Source organism: Mytilus trossulus, chromosome 10 (assembly GCF_036588685.1).
Source record: "Mytilus trossulus isolate FHL-02 chromosome 10, PNRI_Mtr1.1.1.hap1, whole genome shotgun sequence".
Taxonomy (NCBI): Eukaryota; Metazoa; Mollusca; class Bivalvia; order Mytilida; family Mytilidae; genus Mytilus; species Mytilus trossulus.
The window spans coordinates 27,065,708-27,085,551 of record NC_086382.1 but is presented as its reverse complement, the minus strand read 5'-3'; the positions used below and the strand labels follow the sequence as shown (position 1 = coordinate 27,085,551).

Here is a 19,844-nt window from a genome sequence, read left to right as displayed (position 1 = left end):
ATTACGTATAGGAATGTCTGTTTTGTATCTCAATGCTCTTAAACTTCGTACTTTATTTGGCTTTTTTTTCTAACTTTTTTGGATTCAAGCGTCACTGATAGATTTTCTATAGACGAAACGTGCATCTGGCGTATATATAAAATTTAGTCCTAGTATCTATGATGAGTATATTTACTTAACCACAGATCAGAGAGTTTTCCACCTTATCAATAACTTCAGACAATCTCTGAACTTAAAATCAAAACATGTATAAACGAATGGATTTACCACGTGGTGTAAGATGAAGAGTCTATTCAGCCAAATATACACGTTTAGTTCAACATCAGCTTGCTTGAACCAATATAACGTATCTTTCGATGTTATTACAAACATTGTAAGTGTGGGAATGAACGACACAAGGTAGAAAAATACCATTGTAAGGAACATAATATTAAAGTTTACTGTACTTCGTCTAACTCTTTGTAAATCTTGATTGTTTTCCACATATTTTGGATGGTCGTCTTTGTAACTGCCCTCTGACGTCATCACATGTTTATTTCCTTCGTCATTGGCAGATTTGTTGCTGTCGTCTGCAACTCCTGCTGAATTGTATAAAGACTTCGTATTTTCATACCTTTTGTAGATGACTTTCCCTATTGGCGCATAAACAGCAAAGGTTGCAATAATGTTGACGAATAAAAGAATAAGAAGAACCGAATAAAATAACCGGCTGTTGAATCCAGAATGGTTTTTATTTCCAGATACGGAGCATGCATATCCAGTTACGTTTTTTCCTTTATAATTCCAGTCAAATTCTCTTACTCCACTTGCAATAACAATTGGTATAGAGTAACTTAAACACAAAAATAACAAAATGACAATTGCGATACGTTTCCAAAACAACGTCATTTGGAAACCATGAGGTTTACATATTTTAAAGTAGCGTTGAATACCAATAACAAATAACATATGTGCAGATGCTGTTGAAGTGAAACAGCTTAAAAAATTAAGCGCAACACAAAGTGATTCAATTGGATAATTTACAAAAAATAAGTAATCCGAAACATGGAGTACTGTACTTAGACAAGTAGCTATCAGATCTAAAGATGCAAGCACAGGAATAAAATATCGGTCCTCATTATTGCTTTTCATTTTCAAAGAGTAAACAAGCAAAACAGACATATTTCCAACAAATCCAATGATGAGACAAAACATATTAAAGATAATATTAGGGATGAAGCTTTTCACGAAGTGGTTATTCCACGCTTCCAATGTAACATTTATATCCATCTTAATAAACCGGAATGATGTTTCCAAACTGATACTCTCTTCCTGTCAGTTGCTTAAATAATGGTCCTAAAATGTAGGTTGCATCTTTAAAACTACCAAAGGATGTTGAAATACAAATGTTTGTGTACCTTTCAATCGTATTTGTTGGCACAGCTAATGGATTTTAAAGTGGATATGCAATCCTTTTGTAAAGCAGTCTTAAATGGACTTCCTTATCTAGATCGTAAAACCTGATTGCATTTGCTTTGCGATCAAAAGAGACCGTGGAAGTTGAAATTTTCAAGTGTATAATTTTTGAACATTTGGGGAAGGTTTATTATTCAAAAAATGTATTTCATAAATATGATCTCTGACACTAAATATTGAACATCAGAAACATCAAACACTGCATTAAAAATATATAAAGACAATCAGCTGGGGAATACGTACACATACAGAAGGATAATATAAGACTGTATATTTCTGTATTACCGTCGGAAGTCCATTTTCTTTTATACCGAAGCCATGTTACTCAAATATTCACCCCTTGAAAATATAATGTCATCTCAAGTGAGGAATTTTAAACCTATACATTGACAACCGAGAAAATAAAGACAAAGATACAAAACACAAAGGTTCCTGGTTCGATTCCCGTCTAGAATGAAAATTGCAAGGACTGTATTTGCGGCTCTCTCTTGACATCATTTGCGAGTGTGGTCTTGAGGAAACGACGATAGTCCGTCGGAAGGGTACGATATATGGCTGACCCGTGTTAAAAGAGAGCCATATATCTTGCACGTTAAATACACCCTTATAGATTTCGAACAAGAGCAGGCTAATGCCGCTACAAGGCAGCACTCACACCCGCAAAGTAGAAAGGGATTGTAAGGGACTTTATGAATTTTGAATTTTGGAACGGTATACTCGTGTACAAGAAGCTGAAAAGATCCTATCATGTTCCAAAAGACAATCATCCATATAAAAAGAAGAGAAAACAGAAATTACAATTCAGAAAACATTGCTTTCTTAATCAAAGCCTAACTCAAATGGTGATCTCATCAGCTGAAACTTGGTCAGCCTTATCTTTCCATTATGCTGCACAAACACAACGTTTAAATACAAATGGATAATGTTGAGGAGTTGTCTGGACAATTCATTGAGCAAACGTGAAAAAGCAAACAATGATATGTTTATGAATGGATGAAACCTGTGACGTCGTTGATAAAAATCAGAATTTATAAGCTTAATGGGGTATCTACAAAGAACTAAATGTTGCAAAACGCTAACTTTATTGTAATGAAAAATGCTATAATCCCTACAGAAACGTCCAAAGTATCTCCTATTTTGTGTGTGTAAACGTATGCCATGGTAGTTCAAGAAAAAAGTAATTGACAACTCACTTGGAAACCAAATTCCATCTTAAGAGGGAACTAGTGAACAATATAATGCTCCGAGAGAGATAGACTGCTTAGTCTCTTGGTGATAGATTCCATTGTCTTCCAAATGCTCCATAAAACCTCTTTCTGGTTTGTTAACATTTTTACGTTGGCTAAAAATATGAGGTTTCGGAGTTACCGTAAAACTATTCACCTAAAGAGCATTGTGAATCAGATGTGCAAACTAAAAACAAAATATTATGAGTGCAAACAATTTTTTTTTCTACGGTTATAAATGACAGAAAAAGAAAGGTACCCCCTCATATCGCAAGATTTAAAAATATAAGGAATTTTTATTTTGTGAAATTGAAAACCACAATGTGAAAAATTGATATAGCCGACGCGTTCAAATTCATTCCTGTAGTCACTTTTACACTGACATATGTTCTGTTTTGATTGGAGGAACTATTATTATACTTCATTTACCTTTGGCTGTCGATCAAATCCAAGTATTTTGGATACTTTGAAAAAAGTATAATCACAAAAATACTGAACTCAGAGGAAAATCAATTTGGAAAGTCCATAATCACATGGCAAAATCAAAAAACAAAACGCATCAAAATCGAATGGACAAGAACTGTCATATTCCTGACTTGGTACAGGCATTTTCAAATGTAGAAAATGGTGGATTAAACCTGGTTCTATAGCGCTAACCCTCTCACTTTAATAACAGTCTCATCAAATTCCGCTACATTTACATGATGCGTTAAATAAACAGTCACAATTAATAAAAGTCAAAATATGGGTACATCAGTCATCATCGTATAACAATTTTAAAAGGAACAATTTAACAGGACACAAAAACATCTACTATCTACGAACACATGGATTGATTTGAGTGTCTGACGTCAGAAAAATTATATACGTCACATAAATTGACACATCCAGTATGTAGGATTGCATAGAACAACTTTCGCATCAAGTTTAGTCTGCACCTTCTTGATAATTTCATCACTTTGAACATCCACTTAAATGAGGATAGAAAAATATAGATTTATTGTTTATCATTTTTTTCTGACTAAGGAACAAACCACAAAAGGTGTTTTGTCCCAAAAATTATGCACTAAGTTGTAAGTTATTACAACTACTTTAGCCTCTAAAGTTTTAATTCCAGGAAGAGCTTTTTTTTCTCCAATCTTTTTTCATTATCAACACCAGTTATTAGTAAATCATCACACTACCTATGTTAAAATAACAAAAGAGTGCAAGGATGATATTCGTATGGCTTTTCTTTTTGTTACTATGGGATGGAATGGTGTAAGCATATTTTATAATAGAGAAAGTATTTCCTCACAGTATTTCCGTTTATATACTGACACATTTAGTACAATAGGTTTTTGCGATTAATATAAAGGACTGTGGCTTGCTGCCAGGTTCTATTTTTTCTTATCTAACATTTATATTGCATAAAATAATAGCTGTGCAAGAAGTATACCCCTATTGCGGTTTGTATTATACAAGTGAGAGGTATAGCTACTTATTAAACCAGGTTCAAATAACCGTTTCATAAATCAGAAAGTTACTGGAACAATTCAGGCATATGACAATTGTTTTCCCTTCGTTTGATCTTTTGATTTTGTCATTTGATTGGGGACTTTCGTTTTGAATTTTCCCTGGAGTTCAGTATTTTTTGTTACTAGAATTTTGATTGTTTTCTGCTATTTTGTGGTGCATATGTGGAAGAACTGAGGAATATAGTGTACGTGTGATAACAAGGCTACAGTAGATGTCTTACAGAAAAGGCATACAAAATCGTAGCATTTCATGAATTAAGTAAGGATATTAACATTGATAGCAGTTCAGCTAAATTTTGTGTTTATGTCTAAATAAGTACCAAGGCAAGTGCCTCCCCTAGAACAAGTGCTATGGAACTCAATAACATAGTGAAACGTTTATGAGAACCAGACAATCGTGTAGAACTGGTTTAAAAGGTTCAATAGCTTTTTATTATTAACTGGAGTCATTATTTATCAACATGCTTGATTTCTTGATTGAAAACATACTAGTACTTGCTACCTTTGAAGGACGTGTTTTCAACAAAAATCGGCATTCCTATATGAACCAATTGTACACCTCTTCTTGTCGACTTGTTACTTTATTCAAGAAATACAAATGGTGAAGTGGAAATCATCCCTTCGTTCATTTTATGCACGCCATCACAAGTTGGTTGATCATTATAGAGTATATGTTTCATAGATGATATTGGATATGTTCCTTATGAAGTAACTACAATCACTTTCCCTTTTTAACAATGTGACCTACCGAATAAGACTATTTACCGGGTTTGTACTAACATGAGCAACATGACGAGTGCCACAGGTGGAGCAGGATCTGCTTACCTTTCCCCCGAGCACCTGAGACCACCACAGTTATTTTTGGGGTTGGTTTTGCTGTCTTTTGTTTTCTATGGTGTGTCTTGTGTACTTCTATTTGTTTGGTTTTTTCTTTCTTTTTATTAATGGCATTGTCAGTTTCTTTTCTATCATATTGTTTACAAGTTTGAATGTCCCTCTGGAACCTTTCGCCTCTTTAACATTGTACCTGGCAGTGTTCTAAACACTGAACAGATACTGTTATGTGTTGTTAATCATTGTACAAGTTGATTACATGTTAGTTATATTACTATAAAACTGTATTTGTATCATGTTCCAATGTTTAGGATTTATCCAGATTTAACTATCTGAGACGACTCAAAGCTATACTGCATGGTGTTAAATGTACATATAATTCAAAGAGGCCTCTACCAAAGTCAAACCAAAGTACAGTGGCTTTGAGAATTATTATTGGAAGCAATGTTGACAGTTACATTTCATTTATTTCAGCTAATATAGTCATAATTGGCAGTATCAATTAATTACTCTTTATTCCCCAAAATTCTGATGTTTTCATTTTCGGCAATGTACATTAACTTTTGAACGGGCAATTACGTACATCTAGCAATTTTTGCTATCTTCCATCCACATCAGGTAATGCTCTTCCAGCAATAGTAACACTCTTTGTGACAGATTCTTGTAGTTCTGTCTACATCAAGTACCATATGACCTTGTGTGCAGCTCTTGTAGCTAACTACAGGGATAACATCCAACTCATTTAGACTCTGGTGAATTGTTGTTTTATTGGCAAAAAATACACATCTATCAATTTGGTATACTGGTTTATAGGAGTGCATAGTTGGAAGTTAAAGTAAGGTAACACACACAATTTATGTATTACTTTTCTTAGTGCAAAGAACAAGCTCAGGAACTAACAATTGGATCAGAAACCCTGCTCTGAACATTTTTAATACTTCTTTAGGAACATCTCTTTACTGCTACTTATAACCAAATCTGTTTAGTTTTGATTTATCATCACACAAATTGAAATAAAAATCATTTTCAACTTTTATTCATATAAGGAAGTAAAACAAACTTAAACAAAAACATATTAACAACCAATGACAAAGACATAACATCACATGGTTTACAAGGCACTTTCAAAATATGTATTGTTGAATCCAAGCTAAAAATATCAAACTTCCACCTTTCACCTCCTGATCTCAAAAGTACTGTATCTAATAATATCACACTAATCAATAAAATAACCAATACATTTAGTTGTAATATGACTAGATCTCTATAGGTTCAATAACTGTATGCCACTGTAAACTTTCAAATCAATCTTTCATTCTTTATATGTATATCTTCAATTTCCGTTCAAACATATACCCTCTTAATATCTTCAATTTCCTTTCAAACATATACCCACTGTAAGAATGTCCCATTTATACAAGATTTCATTCATTTTGGTTCTGACATAATGAAGACATTGTCTTATTGCACTAGTCTGAAGATACTCTGTGAAGGAAATCATCCTGGTTTAGGTTTCTTTTTCCTGAAATAATGTGGAGCTGCTTCATATAACCATTCTGGATCTACAACACTTAAGTCCCTGTAATTAAAGATGAAATTATACTGTTTTATTCAAATTTTTTTGGATCTTTGTTGAAATAATTTCTAACTTTTGGTAAAGGCATTGCATGCTTCTTTTTGTAAATTTATAGGGTTGTAAAAGCTTTGACCAAAGTACATTTTGTATTATGCACATAGTGCTTCATTCTAAAATTATGTGCACTGTCAAGACTTTTACAACCCTATAAAAAAATTTATTTTATTTACCTGCACACTTTATAGTGGAAGCTTGTGCCATTATAAAATTGAGAAAGGAAATTGGGAATGTGTCAAAGCGACAACAACCCGACCATAGAGCAGACAACAGCTGAAGGCGACCAATGGGTCTTAAGTGTAGTGAAAACTCCTTCAGCTGGCCCCTTAAAAAATATGTATACTAGTCCAGTGATAATGGATGCATACTAAACTCCGAAGTATACACAAGAAACTAAAATTAAAAATCATACAAGACTAACAAAGGCCAGAGGCTCCTGACTTGGGACAGGCGCAAAATTGCGGCAGGGTTAAACATGTTTAAGAGATCTCAACCCTCCCCATATACCTCTAGCCAATGTTACATTTCATTTTGAAATGAAGGTTAATTTCAAAATGACACAAGATTGCTGTAAGCCAATGAGCCAATGAAAATTACGTATTATAATGAAACATACATGTAATGTTATTATTTCAAATTATTAACAATGCCTCAATGTTTTAAATGCATACTTGCTCACTGTTCGAGGCTGTGTGGACTGTTGTCTCATTAACAATTTCTGGATATTACTTCTTTTTCATATATTGATAAATTACAATGCATAAAAAGAGAAAACAAATAATTAATTTGCTTTGACAAATTAGAGGTTTTGTGAGCAAAGTAACATAATGACAGTGATCTTGTATACAGACATTCTAACCATATTCAAGCTTCTCAGACAAAACATTTTTAAAGTAAACTCTCTCTATTTATAAGCCTAGTTCTTACCTCATGTAACATTTGGTGGTCTGTATGAGTTCATTATATATTACATAGGCAGGTTTACACATAAACAATGATGATGAGGGATGAATAGATACTGGTTTCCTGCTGGACAGCTAAAACAGAACAAAAAATAATAGTGTATTCAATATATATAAAAAGAAGATATTCTCAGATCTTAAGAGCCTGTGTCGCTCACCTTAGTCTATGTGAATATTAAACAAAGGACGCAGATGGATTCATGACAAAATTGTGTTTTGATGATGGTGATGTGTTTGTACATCTTACTTTACTGAACATTCTTGCTGCTTACAATTATCTCTATCTATAATGAACTTGGCCCAGTAATTTTATGAAAATTGTTAAAAATTTACTATAAAGGACAATAACTCCTTAGGGAGTCAATTGACCTATTAGGTAATTAGGGCCTTTTGGGCCAGGTGAGCTTAAAATGTAATGCACACTGAATAACGCGTGTAGCGGGTTATTTAACAGTGTGCACCACATTTTAAGCTCACCTAAGTCATTTCTTATAAATTCCATTTCAAACCATGAAAAAATGTTGATGACGTCACGGTCGCATGACTAAATTATGTCTATGGGCTCATAACAAAATATCGTCAGAAGATGCGTTACATCCAAAATTAAATTATATGAATATCAGAACAGTATATTTGTTTTATCCTTTTTGTTAACTCTTTGAAAACATCTATGATCATTTAAAATGATTCAAGTACATGTTGTAGTAAACTATCACCAAAAAATAATAAAATGTGAGTTTTTAATATTGCATTTTTCCTTCTGCATAATAATCATAATGATTTCTAAAAATGCTTACGTGATTTCAATTCGGAAAATATTCATAATAACAATTATTTATAAAGTTGAAAAATAATGACAGATATAATAGAAAGAATTCTGCAGTGTAGCACTTACAGAAATAAAATCTCCTTCTTTCTGTAGTTCAGCGGCATTCATGAAGAAACCAAAAGCCAGACATTTTCTGAGAACACTGAAATCCTGTCCGCATGATTCTATTGGTAGCTCTAACTTAACACAGATCCCTCGTAACTGTTTCCTCACTTCCAAGGCAAGTCTCATATTTCTTAAGTTTATAAAGTTCTCATGACACCACTCCTATAAATGAATAAAACGCACATAAAATATATAATATCAGATTTTATAATCAAAACCCCATGAATTCAAACCAACTGCCAAAAAGGGTGGTTTGTGAAATGTGTATTTAAAATGTGTGAAAATGTATAAAAATTTGTAAGGGTTTCGCGGAACCCAGTGTCTCGCCTACTTTTGCTGTAAATTGCAGGCTCAATAAAAATGAGGAAAAAAATCAATAAAAATATTACTCTTGATACTATCTTATGATTGTAAGAAGCTTCTGTCCATGTTTAGTAAAAATCTAAGATAGTTAATGAATCTTATAAATGTTTTGAAAACTTTAACTGCAGACTGTATGTAATGTTAACTGGAAGAAAAACTAAGTCCATTTAAAAGTAAAATAGAGAAAAAATGGAGTTATCTTTATACAAAATTTACCTCTGGATACTATCTTATGATCATAAATAAGTTCTGTCCAAGTTTGGTATACACCCAGGATAGTTTAAGAAAGTTATTAAAATTTCAAAAACTTTAACCACAGAGTGAATGTAATGTTTCCCGCAAAAAAAACTAAGTCCATTTACAAGTAAAATACGGAAAAAAGGGAATTTTATTTTTACAAAATTTACTTCTGGATACTATGTTATGATCATTAACAAGCTTCTGTCCAAGTTTGGTAGAAATCCAGTTTAGTTTAAGAAAGTTATTAAAATTTTAAAAACTTTAACCACAGAGTGAATATTTGTGGCCGCCGCCGACGGAATGTAGGATCGCTTAGTCTCGCTTTTTAGACTAAAGTCGAAGGCTCGACAAAAATCATGGATATAAGCCTACCAAGAAATGTAATGCACAGAAATTAACCATTGTGAAAAGCATTTCTAAATTATCCCATATTGTGACTTAATGACTTAAATGCATCAGTTTATACACATTTGCATTCTGACAGTTAAATGATGCAGAATTATTTTTCAAAAACATTTCGTTTCACCACTCAGATGAGCCCAAAAACTTCAATTTTTATAAATCAGATATTTGTTTACAAGTATTATGGTTAAAATTTACCATTGTTGTCCACTGAAGGTTATATCCATGAGATATTCACATGAATCAAACACTCCATCTGTAAAACTTCCTACTTTAACAAAAACAAATAATGAATTTATGGATAAACAATTGTCTTTGTAACCAGTAGATCTTGCTTAAACAAGAATGTGTCCCTTGAACACGGATACCCCATCCACGCTATCATTTTCTATGTTCAGTTGACCCTAAAAAAGGTGTAAAAACTCAATTTCTTATTAAAATTAGAAAGATCATATCATAAGGAAAATATGTACTAAGCCTCAAGTTGATTGGATTTCAACTTCATCAAAAACTACCTCTACCGAAAAACTTTACCTGAAGCAGGATAGACAGGCAAATAGATGCAGATCAGAAAACATAATGCCCATAAATGGGGTATAAAAAGAAAGAGTTCACACAACAAACCTTGTTTCCTCTAACACTCTTGAAAGCTCTATAAATATTGAGGTATGTCACGTGATCACCATCACTGGAGATAAACTTCTTCCTGGTCTCTAAGGCTTCTTCTCTCTATAATGATTAAAGTCAACTTAGTTTCATAACACAACATAAAAACAATAAGATACAGAGTAATAATAGGAAAATTCTCCAGTGTAAATATCTAAATAATGAAGGATAATCTTATTAATTCTATTGAGGAGTAAAAGTGATGACTTAACCTCAATAATTCATATTTCATATTTAATACGCATGCATGATCGATGCTTTCAAGAAACTACAGCATACAAATTTTAATAATTTAAAGACTAAAACCAAGAAATTACATGTCAAATTCAGCTTTACAATTTATTCTACACATTGATGTTGTATTAAAGAGCACATAAATGTCACTTTTATTAGTACATAAAACAACATGAATGTTGTCTGCCAAACAAAACTATGGAATGATATGAAAAATCTTAAATTATGAAATTATGTACATAACAAGAATGTGTACATAGTACATGGATGCTCCTCCATCTGCACTATCATTTTCTATGTTAAGTAGACCCTTGGTTTTCCTGTTTGAATAGTTTTATACATGTCATTTTGGGGGCTCTTTATAGCGTGCTGTTCAGTGGGAGCAAAGGCTCCAATTTGAAGACGGTATTTTGATCTAATAGGGTTTACTTTTACAAATTGTAAATTCTTACATTTATTTAATGATGATATGATCTACAGTGTTTTAGAACTTCTGATAAATTCTGATGAATACAATGCTAAAATTTGTTAACAAAAAGTTTCTATGCCTATTGAAGCATTAAGGAGAAATGCATAGGTGTTCAATCAGACATTGTTGTAACTCTTTGAGATTTGTTAAATTTCAACTTTGTTTTATTTCAACATTTGAAATTTGAGATTTCTAGCACATTCAGGTAAATATTGTTACCTTCAGCACCTAAATATGGATCCAACCATGGAGATAATCTGGCAATATACAGGGGTGGATACAGCCATTTATTAAAAGGGGCTTTACAACCCTGGTAAAGGGGGGAGGGGGTTCCAAGTATATGTCCCCATTCAAATGCATTGATATTGATCGTAAAAAAAACCAACCCAGAACCCTCCCCCTGGATCCACCACTGATATCAATTTGACCTTTGAACCTTTACAAGAATAATTAAAGAACCTTAGTGCGCACGCTCACATACCCCTGGTCTGCACATTGTCATTGGAGAAATTAAATAAGTGTAAGAAAAAAAAATTGTATAAGAAAAAATATTGAATGATAATTTCCTGTCAATATGCATATCTACATAGTATGTCCTTATTATCTACAAAATTTCATGAAATTCTGTTGTGTGGTTTCAGAGGAGTTGAGATGACGAACTGTTTAAGTAGTACCTTAAAGCAAATAAGTTCAAAGAGGTGTAACTTGTAGAGAAAAAAATGTATCGTAATTTCCTGTCAATATGTACATCTACATAGTATGTCCTTATTATCTTAAAAGGTTTCATGAAATTCTGTTGAGTAGTTTCAGGAGTTGAGATGACAAACTGTTGCAGTAGTACATTGTGGTAAATAAGTTCAAAGGGGCGTAACTCCTAGAAAAAAAATTGAATGGCAATTTCCAGTTGATATGCACAACTACATAGTATATCCTTATCATCTGAAAAGATTTTGTGAAATTCTGTTGTGTGATTTGAGAGGAGTTGCGATGACAAATTGTTGCAGTAGTACATTAAAGTAAATAAGTTCAAAGGGGCGTAACTCCTAGAAAAAAAATTGAATCGCAATTTCCCGTCGATATGCACAACTACATAGTATCTCCTTATTATCTGAAAATGTTTCGTGAAATTCTGTTGTGTGGTTTGAGAGGAGTTGCGATGACAAACTGTTGCAGTAGTACATTAAAGTAAATAATTTCAAAGGGGCGTAACTCCTAGAAAAAAAATTGAATCGCAATTTCCCGTCGATATGCACAACTACATAGTATCTCCTTATTATCTGAAAATGTTTCGTGAAATTCTGTTGTGTGGTTTGAGAGGAGTTGCGATGACAAACTGTTGCAGTAGTACATTAAAGTAAATAATTTCAAAGGGGCGTAACTCCTAGAAAAAAAATTGAATCGCAATTTCCAGTTGATTTGCACTACAACATAGTATGTCCTTATTATCTGAAAATGTTTCGTGAAATTCTGTTGTGTGGTTTGAGAGGAGTTGGGATGACAAACTGTTGCAGTAGTACATTAAAGTAAATAATTTCAAAGGGGCGTAACTCCTAGAAAAAAAATTGAATCGCAATTTCCAGTTGATATGCACAACAACATAGTATGTCTCTATTATCTGAAAATGTTTCGTGAAATTCTGTTGTGTGGTTTGAGAGGAGTTGCGATGACAAACTGTTGCAGTAGTACATTAAAGTAAATAATTTCAAAGGGGCGTAACTCCTAGAAAAAAAATTGAATCGCAATTTCCCGTTGATATGCACAACTACATAGTATCTCCTTATTATCTGAAAAGGTTTCGTGAAATTCTGTTGTGTGGTTTGAGAGGAGTTGCGATGACAAACTGTTGCAGTAGTACATTAAAGTAAATAATTTCAAAGGGGCGTAACTCCTAGAAAAAAAATTGAATCGCAATTTCCAGTTGATTTGCACTACAACATAGTATGTCCTTATTATCTGAAAATGTTTCGTGAAATTCTGTTGTGTGGTTTGAGAGGAGTTGCGATGACAAACTGTTGCAGTAGTACATTAAAGTAAATAATTTCAAAGGGGCGTAACTCCTAGAAAAAAAATTGAATCGCAATTTCCAGTTGATATGCACAACAACATAGTATGTCCTTATTATCTGAAAATGTTTCGTGAAATTCTGTTGTGTGGTTTGAGAGGAGTTGCGATGACAAACTGTTGCAGTAGTACATTAAAGTAAATAATTTCAAAGAAGCGTAACTCCTAGAAAAAAAATTGAATCGCAATTTCCAGTTGATATGCACAACTACATAGTATATCCTTATCATCTGAAAAGATTTTGTGAAATTCTGTTGTGTGATTTGAGAGGAGTTGCGATGACAAACTGTTGCAGTAGTACATTAAAGTAAATAAGTTCAAAGGGGCATAACTCCTAGAAAAAAAATTGAATCGCAATTTCCCGTCGATATGCACAACTACATAGTATCTCCTTATTATCTGAAAAGGTTTCGTGAAATTCTGTTGTGTGGTTTGAGAGGAGTTGCGATGACAAACTGTTGCAGTAGTACATTAAAGTAAATAATTTCAAAGGGGCGTAACTCCTAGAAAAAAAATTGAATCGCAATTTCCAGTTGATTTGCACTACAACATAGTATGTCCTTATTATCTGAAAATGTTTCGTGAAATTCTGTTGTGTGGTTTGAGAGGAGTTGCGATGACAAACTGTTGCAGTAGTACATTAAAGTAAATAACTTCAAATGGGCGTAACTCCTAGAAAAAAAATTGAATCGCAATTTCCAGTTGATTTGCACTACAACATAGTATGTCCTTATTATCTGAAAATGTTTCGTGAAATTCTGTTGTGTGGTTTGAGAGGAGTTGCGATGACAAACTGTTGCAGTAGTACATTAAAGTAAATAATTTCAAAGGGGCGTAACTCCTAGAAAAAAATTGAATCGCAATTTCCAGTTGATTTGCACTACAACATAGTATGTCCTTATTATCTGAAAATGTTTCGTGAAATTCTGTTGTGTGGTTTGAGAGGAGTTGCGATGACAAACTGTTGCAGTAGTACATTAAATTAAATAATTTCAAAGGGGCGTAACTCCTAGAAAAAAAATTGAATCGCAATTTCCAGTTGATTTGCACTACAACATAGTATGTCCTTATTATCTGAAAATGTTTCGTGAAATTCTGTTGTGTGGTTTGAGAGGAGTTGCGATGACAAACTGTTGCAGTAGTACATTAAAGTAAATAATTTCAAAGGGGCGTAACTCCTAGAAAAAAAATTGAATCGCAATTTCCAGTTGATATGCACAACAAAATAGTATGTCCTTATTATCTGAAAATGTTTCGTGAAATTCTGTTGTGTGATTTGAGAGGAGTTGCGATGACAAACTGTTGCAGTAGTACATTAAAGTAAATAAGTTCAAAGGGGCGTAACTCCTAGAAAAAAAATTGAATCGCAATTTCCAGTTGATATGCACAACAACATAGTATGTCCTTATTATCTGAAAATGTTTCGTGAAATTCTGTTGTGTGGTTTGAGAGGAGTTGCGATGACAAACTGTTGCAGTAGTACATTAATGTAAATAAGTTCAAAGGGGCGTAACTCCTAGAAAAAAAATTGAATCGCAATTTCCCGTCGATATGCACAACTACATAGTATCTCCTTATTATCTGAAAAGGTTTCGTGAAATTCTGTTGTGTGGTTTGAGAGGAGTTGCGATGACAAACTGTTGCAGTAGTACATTAAAGTAAATAATTTCAAAGGGGCGTAACTCCTAGAAAAAAAATTGAATCGCAATTTCCAGTTGATTTGCACTACAACATAGTATGTCCTTATTATCTGAAAATGTTTCGTGAAATTCTGTTGTGTGGTTTGAGAGGAGTTGCGATGACAAACTGTTGCAGTAGTACATTAAATTAAATAATTTCAAAGGGGCGTAACTCCTAGAAAAAAAATTGAATCGCAATTTCCAGTTGATTTGCACTACAACATAGTATGTCCTTATTATCTGAAAATGTTTCGTGAAATTCTGTTGTGTGGTTTGAGAGGAGTTGCGATGACAAACTGTTGCAGTAGTACATTAAAGTAAATAATTTCAAAGGGGCGTAACTCCTAGAAAAAAAATTGAATCGCAATTTCCAGTTGATATGCACAACAACATAGTATGTCCTTATTATCTGAAAATGTTTCGTGAAATTCTGTTGTGTGATTTGAGAGGAGTTGCGATGACAAACTGTTGCAGTAGTACATTAAAGTAAATAAGTTCAAAGGGGCGTAACTCCTAGAAAAAAAATTGAATCGCAATTTCCCTTCGATATGCACAACTACATAGTATCTCCTTATTATCTGAAAAGGTTTCGTGAAATTCTGTTGTGTGGTTTGAGAGGAGTTGCGATGACAAACTGTTGCAGTAGTACATTAAAGTAAATAATTTCAAAGGGGCGTAGCTCCTAGAAAAAAAATTGAATCGCAATTTCCAGTTGATTTGCACTACAACATAGTATGTCCTTATTATCTGAAAATGTTTCGTGAAATTCTGTTGTGTGGTTTGAGAGGAGTTGCGATGACAAACTGTTGCAGTAGTACATTAAAGTAAATAAGTTCAAAGGGGCGTAACTCCTAGAAAAAAAATTGAATCGCAATTTCCAGTTGATTTGCACTACAACATAGTATGTCCTTATTATCTGAAAATGTTTCGTGAAATTCTGTTGTGTGGTTTGAGAGGAGTTTCAAGTCGAGATCAAGAAACAGGACTGACGGACGGACAGACTGACGGACGGACGGGTCAAAAACATTATTCCCTCCGCAACCCGTTGTGTGGGGTATAATAATGACTTACTTTACTTTGTGGTGTAAACATTACAGAATCTACTGACAGCATGCTCACAATACTCAATATCTCTTCTCTAAAAAATATAAACATTTTTCTTTTACTAGATTCTTTGAAACATATATAAATCTAACAACACACATTTGTATATGTACAATTTCTTTAAACTCTCAAAAATACTTAAGATGGCTTCAACTTTATTAAAACAGTTAGGCAATCTGTCAGTCCCTTGTAATTATATAATGTAATAAATATACTGAAAAAATTCACAGCACTAGGTGTACTGAATAAACTGCAAGTTGTTAAAATTAAAGTATTTAAAATAGTATGCATTCTTTCTTAACCGAACTAATTTACTGAAACTTACAAGCAGTGGTTATCCTTAGCTATGAGTACAGTCTTAGAAAGTCTGGGATCTAATGGAAATGATACCATCTGTTTACCCAGTGGAGTCAACTAAAACAATAATATAAACAGGCAATGTTAAAATAAGGATATGTGTCAGATGATGCACAGACCAAAAAGCATGAAAATAATTTTAACGCTGTAGTTTTATCATGCTATATAATAACTGAAACGTATTGTAATCTAAGACAAATATAACAACTGTTATTTTAGTTAATATGTTACCATTCAAATGGTAATTTTTATAAAAATCTAATATTTGTTTCTGAAGACAAAAACATTTAATATGAATAAAAATACACAAACCTTAATGCAGTCTTCTTTAGTTACTGCCCCTAAACTGTGCAACTGATGAACTGCACCTATCAATGACTGGAAAAAATACATACAATATTGTACGAGACCTATGACAATGTAACTCTAGACCAATAGCATAGTAGTTATTAACCAATGAGAATGTAATACTGAACAAATAACAATGTAATTCTAGACCAATAATATTGTAATTCTAGACCAATAACAATGTAATTCTAGACCAATAACAATGTAATTATAGACCAATGACAATGTAATTCTAGACCAATAATATTGTAATTCTAGACCAATAATATTGTAATTCTAGACCAATAATAATATAATAATAGCCCAATGACAATGTAAATCTTGACCAATAACAATGTAATTCTAGACCAAAAATATTGTAATTCTAGACCAATAATATTGTAATTCTAGACCAATAATATTGTAATTCTAGACCATTGACAATGTAATTATAGACCAATAACAATGTAATTATAGACCAATGACAATGTAATTCTTGACCAATAACAATGTAATTATAGACCAATAATAATGTAATTCTAGACAAATAACAATGTAATTATAGACCAATAATAATGTAATTCTAGACAAATAATAATGTAATTATAGACCAATGACAATGCAATACTAGACAAATAACAATGTAATTATAGACTTGTGACAATCTTACAATTATGATATTTACAAGGCTTGATTCCTATCGTAGAGTGGTTGTATCGGACACAAATTAAGGCTTAGAAATAAGAACGTCTACTTGCAATGATACTTGTATTGGAACTCTGAATAGATAACGTCACAACAACGGTGATGTCGTGTACATAGAAAGCGGTAACGGGAACACCTCATGTGCAATTCTTAACATTTCCATAATAAACATTCAAAAGTTCTGGGGTAACAACCCCTATAAATACCCCAACAAATTGTAATTATTAAATAAAAATATGTTTTCTTGAATGTAATTTTCTTTGACTGTAAGCATTATTTCTAAATAAAACAAGAATGTGTCCACAGTACACAGATGCCCCACTCGCACTCATTTTCTATGTTTACTGGACCGTGAAATTGGAATAAATTCTCTAATTTGGCATTAAAATTAGAATGATCTAATCAAAGGGAACATGTATACTAAATTTCAAGTTGATTGGACTTCAACTTCATCAAAAACTACCTTGACCAAAAACTTTAACCTGAAGTGTAACAGACGGACGGACGAACGAACAGACCGACGGACGCACAGACCAGAAAACATAAAGCCCCTCTACTATCGTAGGTGGGGCATAAAAATCTAGATGAACTTTATAAACTAGTGGTGAACTCAAACCAGAAATGCAGTAAGTACCTCTATCGATGGTTTGTCCATAAAATCAAAGTTAACAATGTCTGAGATACCAAGGGCAAGTAACTGTAGTACAACACTGGACAAATTACACCTGAAAATACAAAAATATAACTGCTTTTGAAAACACATATAACAGGATACTGATATCTATGTATCATTTGTTTAAAACTCATTTGTAAATCTAGATATAAGAAGATGTTGTATGAGTGCCAATGAGACAACTCTCCATCCAAGTCACAATTTATTAAAGTAAACCATTAAAGATCAAGGTACAGTCTTCAACACAGAGCCTTCGCTCAAACGGAACAGCAAGCTAAAAAGGGCCCCAAATAATTACTAGTGTATAACCATTCAAAAGGAAAAGCAGAAAAATTTGCTTTTTAAATACTTTAAAACAAGAATGTGTCCATAGTACACAGATGCCCCATTCGCACAAAATTTGAAGTTGATGTGACTTCAAATTCATCAAAATCTACCTTGAACAAAAACTTTAACCAAAACTATAACATGAACTTCCCACTATCATTTTTTATGTTCAGTGGACCTTGAAATTGGGGTCAAAACTTTAATTTGGCATGAAAATTAGAAAGTTTATATAAAGGGGAACATGTGTACTAAATTTCAAGTTGATTAAACTTTAACTTCATCAAAAACTACCTTGACCAAAAACTTTAACCTGAAGCAGGACGAACGGACGGAAGAACCGACCAAGGAACGGACAGACGCACAGACCAGAAAACATAATGCCCTTCTACTATCGTAGGTGGGACATAAAAACAAAATTAAAACAAGAAGATATACACATGTCTGAATTGAATGGAAGTATACGCTTTTATATGTGGACATGTAAAAGATTACAAAATCTAATTTGACTCAAAATACCTGAGGATTTCTGGTACAGTATTTTTCTTAAAACTGTCAAATTCTTCTTCTGTATAAATTCTATAACAAGTTCCAGAACTTTCTCGCCCAGCTCTTCCTGTCCTCTGTAAAGCCTGAGCTTTTGATATTCTCACAACCTTTAACAGGTCAAGGCCACTGTTAGGGTTGTACAATCTGAAATCATATAATATTAACTGTGAATTTCACGAAAATTAGATCAATTTGATTTGATTTTACATCCATTCTTATCAAATTTATGGCCCCCTTTTTTTTTTTTAACTAATTATAGAAAATTAAAAATACCATTTTTACTCTTCAATCTATGAAATGATATGATATAAATAAATCCTGTACAGAAACAAGCTTACAAATGATAAACTTTTCGTTTGTTGTGTGCATTAACATCTTTTCAAGGTATTGCTCCAAATGTTAATATCTAATTTGCTAAGATGATTTCAAGAGCAGCAAAATAAAAAAAATCTTATATTTCTTCAACTATCTGTATACATCTTTTTTATTTTGCCATTTTCCCCATGGTTAGTTCAATGTGAAATCTATAATTGAAAAAAAGCAAATAAGATAACCAAAATATAAACTGTGGATTCATTTTTTTTCGTGGATTGCTGAAAACTTGCCATCTTCGCTAGCCAAGGGTTACGATCCACTCCCGCTCTCTTCACCCTTGGCGGATTGAGCCAACATTTGTGATAACAATGTTGCGCCATCTATCGGAAGATAAAAATCACTCCCATTCCGAATACATAATTCTTGACCAATGGTAGCACTTTAACTCTTCAATCTGGAGGTAAAAACACGGTAGCATCTATATTCTACAAACTTGGTTTAGTTTAGTTTAAACATATTTATTAAGAGTGGATTGGGAAACAAGTTTTGCAACTTATATTAATCCCTTTCCACTTTGCAGGTGCGAGTGCTGCCTTGTAGCGGCATTAGCCTACTCTTTTTCGATATCTACAAGGGTGTCTTTAACGTGCAAGAGATATGGCTCTCTCTTAACACGGGTCAGCCATTTATCGTCCCCTTCCGACGGACTATCATTGTTTCCTTAAGACCATACTCGCAAATGGTGTCAAGGGAGAGCTGAAAATTGAGTTCCTGAAATTTTAATCCTGAACGGGAATCGAACCAGGAACCTTTGT

The 19,844-nt window shown here is 33.0% G+C and overlaps 1 protein-coding gene across 1 annotated transcript in view; it reads right to left on the bottom strand.

The window, feature by feature from the left end:
• Positions 1–6,052: 6,052 nt before the first annotated feature.
• Positions 6,053–19,844, bottom strand: part of LOC134687127 (ATP-dependent RNA helicase DHX33-like) — a 39,794-nt gene continuing 26,002 nt past the window's right edge. The window contains exons 12-20 of the mRNA XM_063547141.1: positions 18,685–18,858; positions 17,803–17,893; positions 16,449–16,514; positions 16,105–16,193; positions 15,747–15,813; positions 10,191–10,295; positions 8,523–8,723; positions 7,593–7,702; positions 6,053–6,611 (exon numbers count right to left, since the gene is read on the bottom strand). Of these exons, the coding sequence (XP_063403211.1) occupies positions 6,530–6,611; positions 7,593–7,702; positions 8,523–8,723; positions 10,191–10,295; positions 15,747–15,813; positions 16,105–16,193; positions 16,449–16,514; positions 17,803–17,893; positions 18,685–18,858 (985 nt within the window). The 3' untranslated portion in view covers positions 6,053–6,529. The remainder of the gene's footprint in view (positions 6,612–7,592; positions 7,703–8,522; positions 8,724–10,190; positions 10,296–15,746; positions 15,814–16,104; positions 16,194–16,448; positions 16,515–17,802; positions 17,894–18,684; positions 18,859–19,844) is intronic.